This window comes from Branchiostoma lanceolatum, chromosome 1 (assembly GCF_035083965.1).
Source record: "Branchiostoma lanceolatum isolate klBraLanc5 chromosome 1, klBraLanc5.hap2, whole genome shotgun sequence".
Taxonomy (NCBI): Eukaryota; Metazoa; Chordata; class Leptocardii; order Amphioxiformes; family Branchiostomatidae; genus Branchiostoma; species Branchiostoma lanceolatum.
This window is the reverse complement of record NC_089722.1, coordinates 21,922,601-21,945,068: the sequence shown is the minus strand read 5'-3', so window position 1 is coordinate 21,945,068 and position 22,468 is coordinate 21,922,601. Positions and strand designations below refer to the sequence as shown.

Sequence of the window (22,468 nt, the reverse complement as noted above, 5' to 3'; positions counted from 1 at the left end):
ACGTTTGGACAAACACATAAATGTTTAGTGTGAGCAATGTCAGTGTATTATCTGTATGGTCTTATGTAGAAAATATCCTGTATAAAAGAGAATATCTGTTATGGTGTTGTTCATATGCACCAAGTGCACCAGTGACGTACTGAAAGTCTAATCTTAAGTGACACACCATTCATGATATCTGTGCTGATTTCAGTCGTCCCTGAGTGGTTCCGAGTAACATGACCCTTCTCTCTAATTCTGCGGATAGGATCAACTGAAAGGTCAATGCCTGATCATATGAAGGTTATTCCTGTTCAAAATATTTGAAGATGGTCCTTCATATTTGGACAAATTTTATCAAATTTTACATTATAGTCATCATTTACAGCAAACAGCTGGGTTAAAACAGGCAAATACAGACGAACGCATGGTAACAGTTACTCAAGAAACTGAATAGATTTTGGAAACGGTCAGACGTTTCAAGTAGACTCCACTACCAACTGTCAGCTACTGGAGTAAGATCTGAGCTGAACCACAAATCTATGAATTATGTAAGGGAAGTGAAAACAAATTTTAGGAAGTCCCAGAGGAAACAAAAAGAAGACGAATTCAAGACAAGGTTGATCCTAATGGGTGAATTGGATCCTATTGTTTGAGTACAGGAGTTAATGAAGTAGACTGGACGAGTGCCAACCACTGTTGGCTATATAAAAGAGTTGTCTCCATATGCACTGCACGTATCTACCCTATGTACAGACATCGTTTAATCCGCTTGGTCAGTCTTTACAGCCTGCTAAACCACAGAAGAACAAGTCCCAAAACGAATGACACATCTTCGTCCCTCCAAGATTGATATGCACGTCATGGCCTTGCGTGTTCAGTTCAACACAAGAGGTGCACGAGGTCTTCTGGCTCTCTGCCGTCACAGCACGCCAGGGTCTGTAACTATCCAGCTTGAAAATCTAACAGCAGAAAATTCGGTGCATCAAACCACAAGGTTTACCCGCTGAGCATCGCTGGGTCATCTGTAATAATCATCACCTGCTCCGCGGAGTGTTTGATTATCCCCCATGAAAGACATCAAAGAGCCCATGACCTGTCTTATCATGTCCCAGCGTAGGGCGCTTAAGAGGTTAATTGAAATTCCTCCAAAGGCGATTTTGTACTCCTTCTTTGCTTTTCGGAGTCACGTACTAGCTTCGGAGCATCTTCAAATTGTGAAAGGTGCTTACATGAAAGATGTAGAAGGACGAAGCGGCCATGGGTCACAGGTTCCCAACCACAGCTGTGCTCTTCAAGTACACGGTAACTTCGAAAATTCATGAACTGATGTATTCATTTGAATGAAGTGCGTGTACTTGAAAAGGTCTACAGACCTATCATAGCGAGGGGAAAAATTAAAAGTATTGGGGGAGAGGGAAAGGGACAAGAAACCAGTAACGGAAGCGGGAAGTGCAGGTAAATCAAGTCAGGAGAGATGGTCAATCAGGAATGGGGGTCTTGTAAGAAGCAAACCTGGCACGGGTAGCCCCTACCAGGCTCCACTGGTCGCTGGAAAAATAGTAGAAATTGGCCAAATAGACAGATAACATACCAGAGGAGTAAACTGGCTATGGTCCCACACTGTGCATGGCCAGCTTACTCTTCTGGTATGTTATCTGTCTATTGGGCCAATCTCTACAATCTGACCGACCTGTGGAGCCTGAAACTGAGGCTATGGTACGAGGTGATTGCTAGTATGACGTTACACGAAAAAGCAATCTATATAATTCTAAAACGGACATTTCGGCCTGTACACTACCACACCGTATGTCAGCTGTACTAGCTCTGTGACTTTGTACCGACTCCAACCTACCTCTATTACCAGGCATGGGTAATATCGACCCGCAGACCAAATATTGAAGTTTGACATACACTGTCACATGTCGTCATGCCCTGTTGATTATGGCACCATGAATCACGGTACGTCTAACGGAGGCCAATATTATTCGATTCAGAGCTCAGGTTGCCCTGGCTTTCCAATTATTGCCAGCTCTCTTCCTCATTACAAACCGGACATGCCATTCGTCATTCATGTAGAGAATGACCGCTGTTGTCATTATTTTTTGTAGAGTTCACTTTAGGTGGTTAGCAAGCGGGGTGATTTTTTAGAAGAGTTAACAGACGGCTTGATTATCTGTCGTCATCAATTCACTCAGAAACCATTCAATTTTAGCTTCAATCAGTGTAAAAACGTAAGTGGCAAAGTCGACGACGCCGGGCACTCTCCGAAAATACATCCAATTTCAATGCCCATTCCACTCGAGATAAAGTTAGCAGTTAATTCGTCCGCTTCGCGACCAACTATTTATTCCATTCGACCTCTTTCCGCCTTCCAAATCAAATCGGTCAGAGCCTTGGTCAGAGTTACAAGTTGAATTGTACATCATTCAATCCTCACCTGTAGTTTACCACTCGATATTGTCAACATGTTAACCCCAAAGGCCATTCAATGAATTCCTTAGTCAAGGTCATTTTGGTCTTGCGGTTGACGCCTAGCAAGCATTGAATTGTAGAAAGATCTTTTCTTCAGTCTCCTCTTGTATTGTGATATAGAATGAGAAAGGATGTAGATGAAATCTTATAAGGCAGACATATCACATCAAATCCTAGCTCATAATGGAGTTTCAATAAGCTAGCACATTTGTATATACTACCAAAAGCCTTAGTACAACATATGACAATATCAATCGCATAGGGATTGCTTGGGACATTCCAAGCACGTTCACAACACAGAGAGCAATGCAAACGTGCGTTTATTTTCCAAACTTCCGGACTTTCTAAACTAGTTGCAATTTGATTATCATCTATATCTACGGAACCGGCTTTACATTCTACCACGGAGTAACGGAGATCCACTATCTGACACACAGCGACAATATATCAGGTGTTATGAGGTGCGTTGACATCGTCACCAAATAGGAATCCGGGTAAAAGACATTTTACTTGAGATTAACTAGCACTGCAGGCAGTGTGGGCGGAACTCCTCTGTGTGTTCCATCTCAGTTCCATCTCCATCCGGACATTGAAACTACTCACTGAAACATCATCAGTTCTTCAAGGACACGGACGGTTGGAAATAACGATCTTCTCACGCTTTAAAAACCGCTATCTCCAAGAAGAATGGACCATTTCTACTGATTTCTCTTCGGTTCGCCTTGAAGGTCAACCAACAACATATGTTTTGTCAGCTTTCAGGAAGCTCACCAATTCATCAATGTCGTTGGAGCTTGTCATCAAAGTCTGAGGTTACTAAGCTTGTACACTAAGCTCGTGGCTCAAACAGCAGATATTGACGGGTGCGATTGTCAATGTGTGCAACAGTCAGCTTAGTATTAGCCTGGTACCCAGCCTTTGACTCGCATCCAAACGGCTGTTACGTTGTCTATAGCCGACCTTTGGAGAAGAGCCTTACTTTTGAAGCTTGATACCAGGCTAGCTTGTGGTAATCTGTACATGTCCTAGGATACTCCTTAAGCACAATGCCAAGCAACAAAGACCTAGCTTGCTAGCATTGCCAACATGCTCACCAATCAGTCCTACGAACTACTTGCGACAGCAATCTATGATAGAAAAATCGACCAGGAAGAGGAAACTCTATTCGCATTCAGCCTCACAAACTTTCATGGATCCACAAAATCCGATAGATAGAGAGGCTGCAGTGCTGCTTGTTGCCAAATCTTGTTGACCGATCGTATCACAAACAAGCTCCGCGTACTCGAAAATGGGCATCAAATGCTTGGAGCTATAGAAAAATCGATGTGAATGATTCTGGAAGTGCTCCATTACCGTCGAAAATGTACTCGAGCAATTTTCTCGACAACTCGATTTTGCCTGCCGCCCACGGAAATGTGTACCCCATATCAAACGCTAGTAATCAGTGGGACCTACATTACAAGCCTCGGAAGTAATACTAATACTCCCTTTTGGCAAAAAAAGGGAACACACTGTGGTAAGACCGCACTTTTACGTGAACAATTAGCAAGTCTACAAGTCATTCGTTGGTTAACATCGTTAAGGCCATGTTGATTTGATCATATCGAGGGCATCCTCTGGGAACCCCAAAACTGATACGGGCGTGCGAATAAAAAAAGTTTGGCAAAAACAAAGTTGCCTTCATTATAAAATCTGCGTGGTCAGGAAGGATGAGCAAAACGTAGCACACAGAGTATGGTATACCGAATATAAGATTCTTCATTTTTGTTCTTTCACATCTTCTCCTTTGACTTTGGAATTAACTTACTAGGCATTCTACGACAGTAGCATCCGTTTTGCGAATTTTTCAATTCATTTTGTTGATGCTTTTTACGATGGCCGAAAACCCTTTTATTTTTTGGAAACGGACGGAAATTGATACACGCGGGGATGCCATCCATACAATCAAATCAACATGGCCTAACATTGCTCCAAAGAAAGTATTCGTATCATCACCCATGGCGCCGATAGCCAACATCAATTTTCAAAGTATACGGCAAACTACACATCTTTACCGTGTAGTAAGCGTTATGTGCTTAGGGAAAGGTATAAGAGCGCTACGAGGTTGTTCACTGCAAGTGCATTGGAAGTTCAATAAAGGTTTTCATGTGCAACGCACAAGGAAACTGATTTCATAGAAAAAATCATTTGGATGCCAGCAATGTTACTTATTACTACCCAAGAACTCATGGGTAGGTAGTGTATCAATGTTGAGTTGTTTCTTGGGTATACAAGTCTTCATGGTCGTATAATATGTAGCCTCCTTCGCAGACTTCCTATGACAGCGGCGTATATATAGGGGGAGGTTCTCTAAAGGGAGTTGTGCAGCCGAGGGACGGCCGGCATACTGGTCAGATTCCGAAGTGCCCCTCCCCCATTGATCGGCAAAACAAAACAAAACAAAACAAAATAAAACAAAATAAAACAAAATAAAACAAAACAAAACAAAACAAAATCTGGATATGAACAGCGGCCGTCCCTCGGCTACACAACTCCCTTGGCTACACAACTCCCTTTAGAGAACCTCCCCCCCCCCCCCAATATATACGCCGCTGTCATAGGAAGTCTGCGAAGGAGGCTATATAATATGTATCATGTAGGTAGGTATGAGGCGCACCAACGAAGAAAATTGCATATTCTCGATTGTCGAGTATCATATTGTTACATAGCGCATCAAGGGAGCCGTGTAATTATTATTTGTGTAGCCCTTATGGGTGAAACCAATGTCATCACGTGTGATGATTGACGTTCTGTTCTTATTTGTCTTTCACAGTCCACCGAGAAACCTCAGGATATTACTCAAGTTTTTGTTATTTATGCATCACCAGGCAACCCACTCCACAAACGTAAATATCTTAGACTCAGAGCATGTTTCATTTCTGATCGGGAATCGTGCGTAAAATTAGAAATGTTTGTAGCCATCATTTATTACTATTGTTGGTGAATAATTACTACTGGTATCATAAAAGATATATTTTGTAGGCAATTTCACATTTACCTACGGGGAGGACAGTATAGAGATGATATCATGCGCTTCGTGTCCCGTACCTCCAACTCACTGATAGCTAAGGAATAAGAAGATAAATGATTTGTCGCTAGAGGGGGACGTTTTGGCGTGCAATCGGTCGCCGCCTGAAATAGGCTAAAGATATTTTCGTTCCCCACATCCATTATTTAGACTGACCGCTTGGTGCAGGTATTGTGCAGCTATGTTGAAATGACCACGGCGAAAAATATTCATTAGATGCATCATCGTATCAGCAATGCTCTCTTTTTCTTTTCTCTTTGATTTCTCTCTCCCTCTCTCACTGCGGCGCGCGCGTAATATATGCATATGTCAGTTTATATGTGGGCGTACATGTATGTGTGTATGGCACGCGGCAGTGTGTTTGTGTGTCAGTGTCACAGTGTGTGTGTGTGTATGTGTGTGTGTATGTGTGTGTGTGTGTGTGTGTGTGTGTGTGTGTGTGTGTGTGTGCACGTGTGTGTGTGTGTGCCAGTGTCACGGTGTGTGTTGCATCTGACCATCCAACGCATTACTTATTACAGTTTTGTTTTGTTTTGTTTTGCTTTGCTTTGCTTTGTTTTGTTTTGTTTTGTTTTGTTTTGTTTTGCTTTGCTTTGTTTTGTGTTGTTTTGTTTTGTTTTGTTTTGTTTTGTTTTGTTTTGTTTTGTTTTGTTTTGTTTTGTTTTGTTTTGTTTTGTTTTGTTTTGTTTTGTTTTGTTTTGTTTTGTCGATTAATGGGGGAGGGGCACTTCGGAACCTGACCAGTATGCCAATTTAAGTTGAAGAGCTCAAAGAAGACATGTAATGTCGGTGCCCGACTCGGTGGCGCTCTTGTTATTTGGCCCAGTCACGAACCACAGAAATACAGCCCCTTGTATTGCATTTGGATTAAATGGATAAACATTGGAATAAGTATACCTGCAACGGAAGTACTACGCGCAATTTTATTGAATTAGCCGCGAAATCACAACCGTCACGTGATCCGCTCCAACTGTGAAACTAGCCGATAATTCGTCGTCATCGACAAGTTTGTGCATGTGACATTGTGATATTGGTCTGAATATGGTCAGCAATAAAAGTGTTCTGTAATGCCTTTGTAATACTCTCTTAAAAATTGCCGAAGCACCTGCGATATTCGAATTCATATCCATACAAATAACAAGAGTTTTGCATGATGTACAAAATGACTAATAAACTTGTGGACGTACCGACTGATAACGGGGGGTGCCCAATATTCGGACGTTTTTTTACGCGCAGGAACTCACGGCGCTCCATTGCTGGTTGCCAGAGAGTGGTCAGGTTTTAATGAATGAATTTTGAACACATTCATCTAAAGACCATACTTGGACAAGAAATGTATTCATACTGTTCATGGGCCCTTCATGCTCCGCGTTACATGCGGAAGACGCTGTGAGACATTTTCACGAATGTACCTTCTGATTTAGTGCTACGCCAGATAGTGTGCCTAACTTCGTACGCTTTGGTAATTTTGCTCTCTTCGGAAGTTAGTGATGAAGTTAGGGAAATGTAAATTAGGCTTGAAGTCTGCTATATTCTAGCTTTCTTTTGACCGGAAAATTTTGACTGTGTGCACTTCTAACGTCATGTGAGAAGGGCTATATCTAGCGCATCCCAGCTCATGTTCCCACGGGAAATAGGCTACTACGCGGCCCGACGTACGTATTGAATGCGGCCCGACTTACGAAATCATTACGAAAAAACGACACCGCTTACATCAACAATACTCCGTCTACTTATTGGGAAACATCTTCGCCATCTCTGTATTCAGTTTCCTTTTCATAGACGGTACCAATCACATGTTAGAGCGTAACAAAGCTGTGCGTTGAATCGTCCCGCCACCATCGCGGTCCAAAAAAATGGCGGGAAAACAACGTCGTCAGACGACAGCAATGTTTACGTTGTTTTTCTTTGGTCGGTTTTCTTCTCAACAAACACTTAAAGACCCAAATTTTTAGTGTTTTATGAAATTATTTTTCTCATGTGTATGATAGCTGTGTGACTTATGTATCTGCTTGGCACAGGTCGTATATTTAGGTGCCGGGCCGTCTAGCTACGCAGTGACCCTCTACTCAGCGTTGCCATCATTATTGTCAAAATACTACTTTTCGACAAAACAAGAAATGAATATGTACACATATGTTTTGAATGTAAATGACAATTTTGTGCATGAACTTGGGTTATTTACCTTCCTTATCAGCATAGTCATTGGACACAAACACGGCGTTCTTATGCAAAATAAGATCAGTAAAAAACCCGTGCGATGTTCGGGCGCGTGCGAGGTTCGGGCGGCCCCCGTTAAGTATCTAATGCCAGCTCAGAAGAGGACTAGAAATAGTCATGCTTTTAAGTACCGGAGTTATCAGCCAAAGATTGGTGTGTTCAAAAATTCGTATTTTCCGAGAACCATAGTAGAATGGAACTCGTTGTCATCAAGTACTGTAGGAGCATCTTCGCTAAGTAGCTTTAAAGAACGGTTACAGTCAGATATGCAAAGACTAGGTGTAACAGACCGTTCGGTGTAATATGACCAGCTGCTACCGCGCCGCGTGCCTGCGAAGCTGGTGTGTTACGCCTAATGGCGGTTGTACCGGCTATATAGATACAGATACAGATACATACAGCTGTGACAAGTTTGGGAAATTGTGATATACACATAAAATGTAAAATAAATTGTGATATACACATAAAATGTAAAAGAAAGCCTCTAAATTTTGACGTTAATCATATTTACTGCTTATCTTTAATTCAAGGCACCAGGAAATTTCCCTTTAAACAGTACTACATATACTGATATAGTAATGCCCATCTTTGTAATAGGAAAGTACACACCGTGCAGTTTGGGTCCAAACGCCACGATGGCGCTTTTCAACCCAGAGGCTTTTCAACGTCATAGCTGGGCGATTCTTTAATACCGGACCTCAACCAAGACACACATTAAATGTTATTTGTCGTAGTCCATGGCCATGTTTTTACGTTTTAGGCCATACTGATTTGATTATATAGATAACATCATCCGGACGACCCAAAACTGATGCGAGCGTGCGAAAAAAGGTTAGGCAAAAAAAGTTGATTTCACTGGTCAAGAAGTTTGAGCAAATGACTGAACGCACAAATGCAAAACAGGGTATACCAAATAATGAATTCTATTTTTTCATTCTTTCATATTTTCTTTGATTTTGAAAACTTCCCTAGGGGCTCGAAATACATCGTAGTACTGCTAGAGCTACACATGGGCAAAAACCGAATTACGATGCAAAAGGTATTCCAAGACATACATTTAAGTATGTCCAATATTTTTGGGGGGCTTACAGCAAATATTTAGTCTTTTAGCAACTTCTTTGTACAATTCAGGTCACAGCGCTTTTTGGAAACGGACAAAAAGAGATGCCCTCGTGGATATCATCAATTCAGCGTTGTCTTAAGTATTGTGACGATTTATGAATGGTAACTTTAGAACTACTGTTCCACGCCCAACGGTGATGAATGTTTTAATAAAAGATGGCCAAAATTACCAGAGTATGGTTTGATCAAAATCTAAGACTTGTTTCGGAAATACGATAAAGCCCGAAGTTACCAGCTAACTATAACTTCGAATAACTTCTAGCGTTTCTCCAGAGCTCCCTTACGCTGGACATGAGTGAATTTCGATACGTTTTTTGAAATCAGGAAATTTTCATAAACTGCTTTGAAAACATAACGGTCCGCCTACACCTTGCTAATCGGCGGTTCCACAAGGAGCACTGACCTCCTCCAACATCCACTGCGCCTCTCTCATATGCTGTGCAAAGCACAAATTTCTCTTGGAAGATAGAGATCAATAATTGCACATGCTTGTACTAAAGTAGTCGTTATTTCCTCTGTGTATGTTCCCACAAGCGACGCACTGATCAGGAATACTGTTTGTCAAACTTTACATTGTTATCTACCACAGCCCCTGCCAATTCCCCTAATCGCAAAAGTGGTATAGTCCTGTTGACCTTTGTACTCTGCAAGGCCATCTTGGTGCAAGGTTTCTGCGCTCCAAGTCCCACAAAAGAGAAGGATTTTCCAGGTATGTGAGGGCTTTCTATGACCCTGAAATTTCGCTTCAGTTAGGTTAGATATAGATCTAAATGTAGTAACTACTATAGCATGTTCGTGTGCAAAAATAACCGAACTGAGAGCTTACATGTAGCGCGTACACAGAGAAATCTGTTAATTTACATACAGCTGTTTACATTTGAGCCGTTTCCAGCTGTGCTATCTTTTCATTAATTAAAGCGTTTTAGTGTAGACAATATATCGAATATACACGCATGCTATTGCATTTTATATTATTTTTTTGTAGATAGAAGCCTCGTAAATTGTGAAATTCCTCAGTTCATTGTTCGTTGCTTGTAGCTCTATTCAGCCTAGAGGTCGTTGACCTGTCAATGACGTCACATCCTGGTGACTCACCTGCGTCACAACTACAATAGTCACACCTGGGTCACGAGACTGTTTGTCCGTTCCTTATTGGTACACATACGTAATGCCTTCCCCCAGGCCAATGCTGTATAAGTAGGCGGTGCTGCGCATTTTGGCTAGCAGTCCAGTCGTTCTTCTAGTTTCCTCTGACGAGTCGCCATTTTGATTTTTTTTCCTGTATCTTTTATTCAGATCGTAACTGCAAAACTGGGGAACGTAAACAAGCCACACGAGAAGATGTCCAAGAAGGGTAAGAATTTCAACTGTTGTCTAAGATATTAAACTGCGTTTTGGCCACATATTCCGAGTGGATGTTGTTGTATAACGCTGATGTTTATTTGTGTCAAGGAGGTGTGTTATGTAACATTCTTGGTGTGATTCCTTACTTCAGACAACAGTTGGACCCTTAAGATCTTAATTCAATGAACATTGAAAACACCAAATGAGGTGGCACAAATCGTTGAACATTTTACCTGTAATACTACATTTGTATGTTCAGTGCAGTTTTCAAAGGTGCATTCATGACCTGTCAGTTTATAAAAGGAAATGTTAATTTTTGGGGTTAGAGTTTGCCAATAGCGCCTACTAGTCTCTTGCTAAATTATACAGACAACACCTTTTGATAGTTTAGTCGATCAGATAAAGAATAATACAGCTGGGATAATATAAGATAAACTCAACAACATCATAATTGCTTTTGCCTACTATATGTACTACATGTAGCACTTTGTATGGCATTGATCCCCCCATGTCATCATCATAGTTTAAGTTTAGCCCCACCAGATTGTATCAAGATATTAGAGATTTTGTATCTTAGCCTTCATTGTTTCAACAGTGTGGTTCAAGCGCCACTTTAATCATAATACTGACCCTGAGTCTAACTGGTCCGGACCTTTTAGCCTAGTGGTAAGTACGTTGGGACAGTGTGCATTGGCTGGCCCGGATTCGATCCCTGGGAGTCAGGAGACTGTACTACATGCCTTGTGTGTTTCAGTATGAACATTGCTGTACAATTTCCTGTGTCAACAGAGCTTTTGGTCTAAGTAGCATATTTCTGTTTCTTGCAGCGCCTTACCCACCCCAGCAGCCTTACCCCACCCAGAACCAGGCCGCCATGGCTGGACAACCCCCACAGGTACCGGGGGCACCACCACCATACATGGCTGTAAGTAACATTTTCTCTGTGTAACTTACTGTAGATTCATAAATTTTTTCCGTAGACTTTAATTCGCAGTCAAAAGCAAAAAGGAGTTGTTTTTTTGCAGTTAACAGTTGAAGAAATTCTTTAGTTCAACATGATGCACATGATGCATGTGGCAAACAATACAAAGACTGGATGTCTAGAACTGCACATGTCTTGTGTTATGTTGATTTAGCACTGTAAGTAATACTGACCGACGGAGGCCATATATAAATACTGTTTCATGTATCAAAATGACTCCCTCAATGATAATTTGTAACTATACAGATATCATGTATTCCAAACCCTGTAGCAAAGCTGGCTCATTTTTTGATGCACACATACAAAGCCTTGACTACAGTAGTCACTTTTCCTCTTCACTTTTAACCCCCAGCATCCGCAGGCACAAGGACAAGCCCCCCCACCTTACTACACCTACCAGCAGCAGCCCACGCAGTTTGGAGGAGCGCCCCCTATGCAGCAGCAGTACGGCCAGCAGCCGGTGCAGGTGGCCATGCAGGTCCCGTACTACGCGCCAGGGAGCACTGTTCACGCGCAGAATGCCTTCGACTCTGGAGCCAGATTCAGTGCAGGAGCCACACCAAATATTCCTGTAAGTTTCCACCACTGATCAGAAACAGTGTCAATCTAACTAGTTGGTTTATGCTTCGGTCCCATATCCAAACCGGGGCCCGGTCGGGCTGTTTGCAAAAACGAAAAAATAAAACATGCATATTAAGAAAAAACACAATATACTGTTAATTCTTTTACGTTTTGTATCTTTTGTTGTCTTTTATATCATATTTTTCGTTCCCACAAGCTACCCGGCCGGGCCCCAGATTGGAAATGGGACCAAAGCATTGGATGTGCCTCTTGGGTTAAGATTTGACCCTCTAGAATGGCCACATGGCACCAAATCTGTATTGGTTTTGGCAGCAGGGAGAAGGAAACAGTCCGCAAACAAGAGTAAACAACTCAACAATCTACCTGTTTGTATAGTAGGAGCTTGGGCATTGGACTAAAGCTAACAAGGCTAGACTCCAGGCTAGTAAAATGATGTTAACCCTAATAGTGACCTTAGTGGCCTTACGATATTTTATTTATTCATGGCTCATTGGCATACCTATAGTAGTAGTAGTATGTAAAGTTTCCCCACACAATTCAGCATTTGGCTGCAGCATGGGAAGAGCTACATACAAACATTTAAAACTGCATAAACCATTAATCTAATGTATTTTGTGTTATTTCCACAGCCCCCGCCACCAGGGGTGATGCCGAACCAGGCACAGTTAGCGGCAGCACAGGGCGCCACGGTCGTCGCCACACAGCAGAAGCCCGACTTCTTCACCGGGGGGTCGGGAGGCGGATACAGTCTGTTCTAAATCGACCCAGGGGAAGAGGTTTAGGAATGAAGGAAGTCGTGAAGAAAAATGGTGCCATCTTGTATACTTGCACCATGTAAGGAGGCAGGGATGCAACAACACTCTATATAACAAGAACCCCATACATACTCTCTTTACACCTTGTATTTCAAGGGCAAAGACATTATCTGCACAATTTCTACCTGCTTATCATATGCTATGCAGGGTACAGTAATTCCTGTGATATAAACTAGATAAGGTGGTATGGTTCAAACTTCCTGTACGACTTTGTTTGTGGGCATGTGTGCTATCTTTTATTTCAATACATTTGAAATTTAGTGCCAGTTTTGTCGTCTTATAATCAAATAATACTCCAGATGGAATTCTTTTTTGAGAGTTATGATAAAGGATGAAGAATTGATGATGAAAGATAGAGTGAAAGAGAACTGGGAATTGGAGACGATTTTTCCGTTCTTGTACATAATCGTAATAATAGTAAATCTTAACCTTTGTGAAACTCTTTAAGATAGAGGTGTATGAACTATGACGTTAGTGCCTTTTGGTACTTCATGTCTTTCTTCATCAAATTGTATCCTGGAAGTGGAAGAATTTGTCCTTGTTACCGTTCTTTTTATTCCCATTCTTAGTATGATTCTTAGTAATTATACAGTAATAAGACTATAACAAAAATAATTTTGTTACTTCTAAGCCTGTTGTGGCTGTATACTGTACTATTGTGAATATTTATATGACTGATAAATGTCTGACTGACATGAAAGCTGTCTGTGTTTTGTCAATCTCTTTAGCACACATACAAAATGTACCAGCAGTGATTAACAAAGTTATTAACACACAGTCATGAGATATATACAGGCCAATGTTTTAATAGCCTGCTACCTTCCTCAATGCAATACTGACCAGTTCTGGTAGGTGGCGCTGCGATGGGAAGGATGCGGTCCCAAAAGTGACTAAGTTTGTATCCCCCCACGTCACGTAGTAGATTTTCTGACCCATACAGCCTCCTTGGATGTGGACAGAATTGCACGGAAGTTTTCATAGTTAACAATGTCGGTTTTAAATTCGAAGGTCTATGGGTAACTCACACGTGTTAAAGGAAGAAACCAATGAGAAAAGCAGTTATAATCTGACGTCGGCCCAAGTTTAAAGAGTGCCACATGTAAAGCCTGTCACAAAATCCAATACACTTCCGAGAAGAGAAAGGGTATGCTCTTGTGTTCGATGAGGAAAACCCGTCATTTCTCCGTGACGCTTATGTTCATCAACACAGTTGACAATATGCCTTTTCGTAGTGTGTCAGTTTTATGGCACTGATGAATAAACTTAAAGATTAATATTCATGTACCCGGTTACTCTTAGCGTATCAATCATGACCGACTACTGTGTCTGTGATGATCTGTGATAGCAGCGCATTGCGGCACTCACGAACTGACAGTTACTGACAACACTTGAATATTTTATTTATTTGGCTCAGCATGTACATTGTATTTACATGCCAGGGTGGCCCAACTAGCGAAAGCTATTTCTAAGGGCTAACCCTCGGGAAAACATGATCATTGCATTAAACATACAATCGGTAAGATACTAGATTAAGAAGTTAACATTCATATTTACAATGGATTATGCATTATATACACGAATTAGATATTCTAGGCATTACAGAATAAAACGTCTTACATTCTAGAGTATCCAAGTGCTTACAAATAACGTCTTACAATTTTGTCACACGTGTCACATGGCAGTACATGTATAAACTTAACATAGACAACACTTGAATATGCACCGGTAGACTCACCCTACTCCACGGAGTGGCTGTCCACAACACAACACAACACTACGTTATGGTGATTGCATTGAAAATGCATTCTTTTCAGTCAAACTATGATGTGACAAACTGATACTTCCTTCCAACGGATAAGTCAAAGCCATGAGGTACAAGGCAAGAAAAACATCGCCAGCTCCAAACGCTGAAACATCCTTGTCCTAAAAACATAATTGGTATCCTTTTTGTGTCGTACCCTGCAGTATAGCAAAAGATTGATTTTATCCCACAGTTTACCGGATTTCAGTTGTCAAGTGCACGAATCCACCTGGGGCCAATTATTCTGCCACTTTTTTACACCTATATTTCGTGGGCACTGCAAACGCAAGAATTTATTATACCTATACAGAAATTCTGTTTAGACTTCCATGAAACTCAAATTCATATTTAATGGAGTAAGATAGACAACAAACTTTCCCATCATCAATATCGATCATTGACTAATACAATTCCTAATAACCCTGATGTATACTCCACCTCTCGTGATCTTTGTCAAGAAAAATGAATCACGGGGAGTGAAGAAAGGCACGCCAACCATCTGTGATCTATCCTCATTACTTTCTTTATGCGTGACAAGAAAATTCGATACCCAGAGGGCCTCATGCGAATTTACTTGCGTTAAAAGATGCGTCAATCCATGTGCTTTATTGCATTGACTGCGCGAAAAAGACATAGATGGATGAAAGGAAGCTTAAGTTATAGCTGCAAGATATTTTGAGGGCAGGACCCGTTGATAAAAAGATGTTTCAAGCAGATTCCCCCGAAGCTGAAGCATGTCAACTGTTGAGCATCGACCAAACGCCTCTCGCGAATGAAATTGGACGCTGTGATAAGAATAGAAATTATACTTTGATATGATTCATGTCTGGTATATGTCAGCATTGAGGAATATATTCCGCCGTGGAATAAGTCTTAAACGTTGACACCATTTAAGCCGCTCGTAGTTCTTATATGCTACGTTTTGACAAGTCTAACTTGAATTCATGAATGATTAGACATGTCCTAACTCCGGTCAGAAAGGTGTGTACTCTTGACGTCAGGAGAATGTTTCGAGAATACGTACAATGTTTATTTTTGCATTCCGATGCATTTAAACGGATTGGATACAGTATATTGATGAATACTTTTATCATAGTTATCAAGAAAACGTGGCGCAATCTCTTCTGCAAAATGTTCCAATGAAAATAGCTCAGTTTGCACTCCTATCTCGTGATTGATGAAGAGTGGTCGGATTCAATCGATGCTTTAGCTCGTTTGAGTGAATCATTTTGTGGTGTATCATCTAATAAAACAAGGACGCTATAAAATCGATGATGTAGAATTACCTGAGATTCGCATGAAGATTCAGGACATGACCTATTTTTCCTATTCTCCAGAAACTTGTATCTATAAACTTTCGGTAAACTACCATGGGAGCATGCCCTTGAGCCGGCTGGGCTTTAACTAAGCCGTTGAACACCAGCTACTTTGTGGTCGTGCGCTTGTGATGTTGGCACACAGTCTCACCATCCGTTACAAGCATGATGTAAAGGAGAGGTGAGAGAATGGACCATACTCGTCCGCCATTATACAGTTCGCTAGACATCGTATCCTCTCCGGGCGCCACAGTGTAAATCCTTTCTTCGCCACCCAGACAAAAACCTTCCACCTTTCCCTTGCCCTCCGGATCTTCGCCAGATTCTGCAATTCATCATTTTGAACCTTGTTGTTCGTCTTGCTCAAGCCGGTTTCATGTTAAGCTAGAGCAAGAAAGGTTCAACTCATACCGACGTCTGCTGTGAATGGAACCCTTTGGGCAGACTCAGCATATCTAACACGCACGCATACATGTATAAGTACATGACATTGTACACTTAAGCAGGTGTCACTCAAGTTGGGAAAGTCGTTTTCAAACCGACATTATTTTGTATATCTGATACGATATAATTCCGTCTGACAACCATGTCCATGGTTGCATGATCATCATAGCTCTGGCTATGGGTTGTCAGACGACTATGATCCCACCATAACATTGTAACAGTGCATTACACTTTATATGTTTCCTTGTTGACTCTTGAAACTGCACCCCAAAGGTATACATTACAAAATGCAACCGAACTGTTTTTTCTTAGTTGTAAGCCCTTCCCTCCGGTTCTAAAAGTTAAAATTTATCCTCCTCTACATTTTTTCACTGCTCAAGTCAGCTGAAATACTACAAAACCTTGATACTCTAGCTGCGGGCTTACTACAATACTGTATGTGTCACTGAGTCAACGTGACGATATATAGCTCAGTATAGTATAACGCACTACACACACGGTAATACTTGTGTACCAACACGTAATAGATGACAAATATTAGGTTTATGGAAACGATATAAAAACTAAAATTTAAAACATCCGCTGCTGTAAACTAGCTTACAGCGTTACACAATCCATCTAGGGAAAGCAAGGTTTCCTATTTGGTCTATCATATCTGCAGATTATCATAATTGTACATTGACACGATTATTATTGTTGACGACATACCTTGAGTCGCCGGCCTCTGCCAAAGGCAAGAAACGAAGCACGTCTCTTTTCCGGAGTACTCGTTGTTCAGTCTTTTACAGAATCATTCACTTCTGACCTCTTCTCTTTCCTCACCCAGGTATTCGTTCTCGTCCCATTCTAACCTTTCCTGAGGGACAGATGACTTTCTCTCCTCTGTATGGAGGCACGCCTTATGTATAGGCCATGCGTGTAGCCTATAGACAGCCCGAAAAATTGAATCGAAGACAGTGATGCATGTTATTAGTATGCTTCAAAAAGATTCTATACGTCCCACGCATTATGTATGGGTATTTGCTCCTCTTGCATCAAAGCTATCAAGTCGTAAATTCTTTAGGTCACCACAAAAGCTCCCAGCATTGCCGGATTTTATGATACTTTGAAAGTTGCGAAATGTGACGTATATGGGTCACATTGCTCATTACTCTTACCGAAGCCCGTGGCAAAGATTTGGAGTTTCTGAGAGTGTGCTCACGACTGTGCAAATGGTAAAACCGCCCACACTGAGCTATCGTCACCTGTGATAGAACGTCGGGGCAGCCGTACTGCCGTGTGACCTTGCAATGTTAGTCCGTGTAAGGACAGTTACTGCATGAAAGTGGGTCATATGCAATAACGTTATAGCACTACCCGGACAGATCTTCCTTTTCGCTCAACCGACATGCACGCTACTAGATGGAAAGGGTTTCAGTGCTCAGGACAGGACGTAAAGCCGTGCTCCACTGTCCATTGTGCTAGCTTATCTAGGGGAATTTCCCTGGTACAATAAACCCGTAGATACTGTACATGTCGTCTGTCTTCTCTGTCGCGGCCAGTGGAAGAGTTGCTCTACAGTGATCATCGAGATCACTTTCTCGACCCCGTAACTTGTAACGTTACATCATGCTAAACTAAATGCTTATGGGATGGTGCCTAAACTTACTGCCTATGTGATGATTCCGACATGCCTGAAGTGATAACAAGCGACTGACTGTACATTTCCAACAGAACATGGGCTTCTATGATAACCATACAACAGGTATGCTCTCCATTTAACCTTAATAATACGTCTTGTAATATCTCTCAACTGTTGACAAGGAGTTAATTAAAGCCGTCTGGTTGGAAAACTTGGGGCACTGATCGTTATTAATGTAAGTAATCCCTTGCAGTCGTAACGACCTTCAACTTCAAGCAATATGAAAAAGATCCTTGATACGTAAATAATAATCAAAAGAGAGATTGAACAAATTGCTACATTCTATCATTGTGTATGTCAAACAACATATCCACCACACAATGGCTTAACGTTGGCCTTATTCCAGCGGAGTAAAAGCTTTTCGAAACGCATTGTTCCTTCACTGCCGCTCTTTCCGATGATAATGAAATTTCGCACAGAAATACTATAACTCATTCGTTATTAAAACTGGTTGGCGCCCCCGTCTGATACTTTATCGAATTAGACGTAGGCGTTACGTGTCATGGATAGGAATATGACAATTTCTCATTTGTCTGGATTACAATACAGTACGAGAAGTAATATCCTGGAGGTTTGAGACTGACTCTTGTTTTTAGCAGTTTGTACATAGAAAATGGTGTACGGGTTGACTGCTGTCTACATGTACATGTATGTATTGACGCTAGATCTATTGTGTACACCTAACCTTTGCACATCTAGCTGTAAGCGTTGTTTAAAGTTATCTATGATGAAGATGATTCATTACTTGGTGACAACTAATTAAACTCTACGATGGTTCTAGGGGGGAAATTTGAACACATCAATCCTAGGTTCATAACTCTGGTACTTGAAGGAATGACTATTTCTTGTTCTTTTATGAGCAGGTGTGAGATACTTAGTAGCCGATACGTTCATCAGTTTATTACTCATTTTGTACATCATGCATAGTCTGGACATTTTTCTTCTGTCTTCGAGTGGCATCCACTGCAGATCTGTTTTTATTTTGGTGACACTAGCACCCCTGTCGTTGTTGTTTATGTCCGTATAGAATCTGGAAGTGTACCTTTTGGCTTCCATCTATCTTTGGGCTCTACATTTATTGTGCATATCAGCCAATCAAAAGTACTTACAAGAAATCGTTATATGCATCCCCTTTAGTCAATCGGTGTCTCTGTGTCAGTCGAACTTTATCTGTTTATATTATTGACTGTTACACTTGGCTTAGATATCACTGTTAGTGGGATACGCCGTGTTGCACTTTAATGAATAGTCAATGAGGCAGTTTATGGTTTTTCATAGGTTAATTCTGGATCATCTCAGTTGGATGCTCTGGTGTGAATATCAATATCATTTGGTTGCAAGTAGATGACTTATCTTCATGGTGGCTGTCACATATCATCTGCTAGTCTAAGAGCTTTTGTAAAAACTAATTCAGTCAAACCTGGTCGGGCAACCACCTGGCACAGGCGACAGCCTGCAGTCACAAGCCATGTTGAAACAGTCCCGTCCAATCTCAAATAGTTTAGACACTCTGCTAAGCAACCAACTGTCTTAGCCAACCAGCAGCCACTTTTTGTGGGACTTTCAGGCCCCACTCAACAATCAAAATTGATTGACAGCTGTACCCAGCCCAGCAGCGGCCATTTCAAACTAAGGATGTTTGCAGGTGCTACCAAGGCAACCATACAATGGGTGTGTTTTACCAGCTACAGCCCTTCCAAGTAATGACTTTTGACTGTCATTCTATCTTTCAAGCCGGTCTTTATAATTACTACCGTCCAGTAGAACGAACCGTATGTACATGTACCAATCACCCGGTCAACCAACCATCCTTTCTAGAGCAACCCCCTGACCCCATATGCATTGGCCAGGAGCCAATTAAAAGTTCGCCCAGTCCCTCGTTGATGCCAGGGTTGACTGTACAACATCGTCAACCTCTCCATGACAAACACACCGTCACTGTATACGCATTCGTCTCGTTAAAACTGCTCTTTCCGTACTCACTCACTCACTCGCGATTACTCACTCACTCACTCACTCACTCACTCACTCACTCACTCACTCTGACACTCACTCACTCTGACACTCAATCATTCATTTATTTACGTCTCCATGTGTCTTTGAATTGAAACAGCGCATACAAGAAATTCGGTTTGTCACCAAACCGTGGTGCAAACGTCCATATTGAGTAACAAATGAGTGATGAGCCGAATCTGTATCTGTATCTATATAGCCGCTCTTCTGCGTAACACGCTAGCTAACTGTACGAGTTGTACGTCTTTTTCTGTGAATCTTTAGATCCCATGTGTCTCGTTAAGGTGTATCCCCTTAGATCGATGGTTTCAACTTGTGGATGTATAACATTCAACTTAGTAGTTCTGCCGAGGAAGAAGACCATTTGTTATCTGAATAGCACAGGAAAATTCACATTCATTATGCAATTAGATAAATCATGTATTCTAAGCTCCATCCGTCCGTACATTTACAGCTGTCTTATAAGAAGCGAGAAGAAGTTGAACCTGTTTAGAACTATGGCAATACAGAAGTGAATCTTTATCATACTTGTACCCACCAAATCCCTAAAACCTAGCTGGAAGCCTTCTGTATCATACATGGGCTTTGGTGCCACAACTGCGCTTTTGATATTTGAAGGTAAGACCCATGACAACCTGCCTGCTATATGATGTACTACGGTAGAAAATGGCCCGGTGTAGCAGGCCAGAATCTACCCCTGGTCAGAATACATCCGAGTATACTCTGGCCAAGGATACATTCTGGCCTGCAACACCGGCACAATGTTAGTGACAGCGTCTGATCTTCATGTTTTATAAACGTGGTGTTGCTATAGCACCTGTTCGATCTTCTATACTAACAGCTGACTAGAAAAGATAGCGAAAAACTTTCGTCCTGCTTCTTGGCACATATAAATGGCTTCGAATTCGCCATATCGACGCATTGGAGACAAGACAGAGATTTTCTATCAAGTTCCCCTCTAACACAATTAGAAAACATAAATCTTAAACATAAGTATAGCAATTAACACTAAGACATATTTCACACCGACATGTAGCAGATAGCAACATCTAACATGCTGTGAAGACGAATAGACTATTCGCGGTACCGATATCTGAGTTTTGTAAAATATTGGCTTCCCGTAAATGGCAGTCCGCGAGAGTTGTCTTTTAGGCCATTCGAGAAATACTTGTTTGACGGCGTCTTGGTGCATGAGGTTATTTCCAAATATGTACCCGGCCGTACAGTTTAAGGGGACGAAAAGTATAATATAAAAGACATGAAAACAGACAAGACGTAAGAAAAAAGATGGGCATGAGTATATTTTGTGCATATTTCTTGATATACACTTAAATTTCTCGTTCCCGTAAACATCCCGGCCGGGCCCCGGTTTGGAAATGTGACCCTAGCAATACGTTAGCGTTTTGATGAAGATATTATTTCTTAAGCTATCTTAATTTCAAAGAACTTCAAACAGACTTTATTTCCGGATTGTCTATCTTAATCACGTACCCGGAAAACATTTCCAAATGGTTTAGATGAAGCACTACAGACTTTACGTTAAGATCTGGCCTAAATTGCCGTTCTCCCCTTTCAAACAAGCCTGAGAAGTGACCTCAAAACAACACGACTCAAAACAAGCCTTGGAGGTAAAAGGTACTAAGCAATCTACCTGCACAGGACAGATAAGAAAACCCATCAGATCGGAAGTATGGGGGTAATATTCTACCGACGCGTTATATCGCACTAGGAGTCATGCAGAGACAAACCAAACTTAAGATGGGAAGTGAGAAACCTATCTAGGATAAGAGACCATAAGCCAGAAGAGTCCCTATCGCTTCTATCACATTTAGAGCCCTTGAAAACACCAGTATTTAAAGTTTAAACAGCATTTGCTGCGCGCCCGGAGTAAAAGAACGTACGTCACAAACATCATTTCATCTTTGAAAATGTCCTTGACGAATTGTGTCTTCGGCATTCGGTGCAACAACGTTAACTTTAAGTTGCATTTTCCAAAGTTTGCATTCTATTTTTTTTTTCAAAGCTGTGAATTTGATTCCCGGCTTCGATGATAATCCGTTTTCATGCCTTAGAGCCCTCCTCCATACTATCAGATACGTTACATCGAACGTTACATACAGTTTCCTCCATCAATATGATATATTTGAACATCTAGGTCCCATTCTTCTTGCAATGCATTGTCTATATGTCTAGACATGACCACTTGTCTTCCAGACTTTAGTCAGTGTCATATTTTCTTTCGTCTACCTGATATGTCCCAATAAACAATGACTTAATGGCAAAGATAAATGACTGTTAATAATACAGGGAAAATTGTGTCACAAGATATTTCAAAACACCATTGTCATATCATTCACTGATAACGCTGGCACAATATCAATATTTTCCCATAAGTATTCAACGTTTGTCGTAAAGCTAACAATAGGATCGCGTGAGAATCATAATTTCTGTGACCAAGTTAAAATTCCAGTAGACAGATGTGCCCCCTCTGTGACCTGCGGTCTGCGAAGATATCTAGAAAAACTTCCTTGGCTGTCATTATCATCGTATCGTGGTGCTGGCGCTGTTGCCAGTTCTGAAACCAGTTCAGGGCTTCTTGGTATACTATATCGCAACTAAAATGTTTT

General features: G+C 41.3%; 2 protein-coding genes across 3 annotated transcripts in view; one reads left to right on the top strand and one right to left on the bottom strand.

Moving 5' to 3' along the window:
* The window catches only part of LOC136441583 (potassium voltage-gated channel protein Shal-like), a 50,094-nt gene that overhangs the window by 26,509 nt on the left and 1,117 nt on the right, over positions 1–22,468 (bottom strand). The gene's annotated exons all lie outside the window — the stretch shown is intronic.
* On the top strand, positions 9,441–13,286 carry LOC136441573 (DAZ-associated protein 2-like). 2 transcript variants are annotated; one of them, XM_066437940.1, is made up of 5 exons: positions 9,441–9,572; positions 10,160–10,217; positions 11,035–11,132; positions 11,542–11,760; positions 12,401–13,286. In XM_066437940.1, the coding sequence occupies exons 2-5, from the start codon at positions 10,205–10,207 to the stop codon at positions 12,527–12,529; spliced, it is 459 nt and encodes a 152-aa protein (XP_066294037.1). In that variant the 5' UTR covers positions 9,441–9,572; positions 10,160–10,204; the 3' UTR covers positions 12,530–13,286. The 2 variants fall into 2 exon arrangements, with proteins under 2 accessions (XP_066294037.1, XP_066294028.1); XM_066437931.1 differs by lacking the exon at positions 9,441–9,572 and having other exon boundaries at positions 10,050–10,217.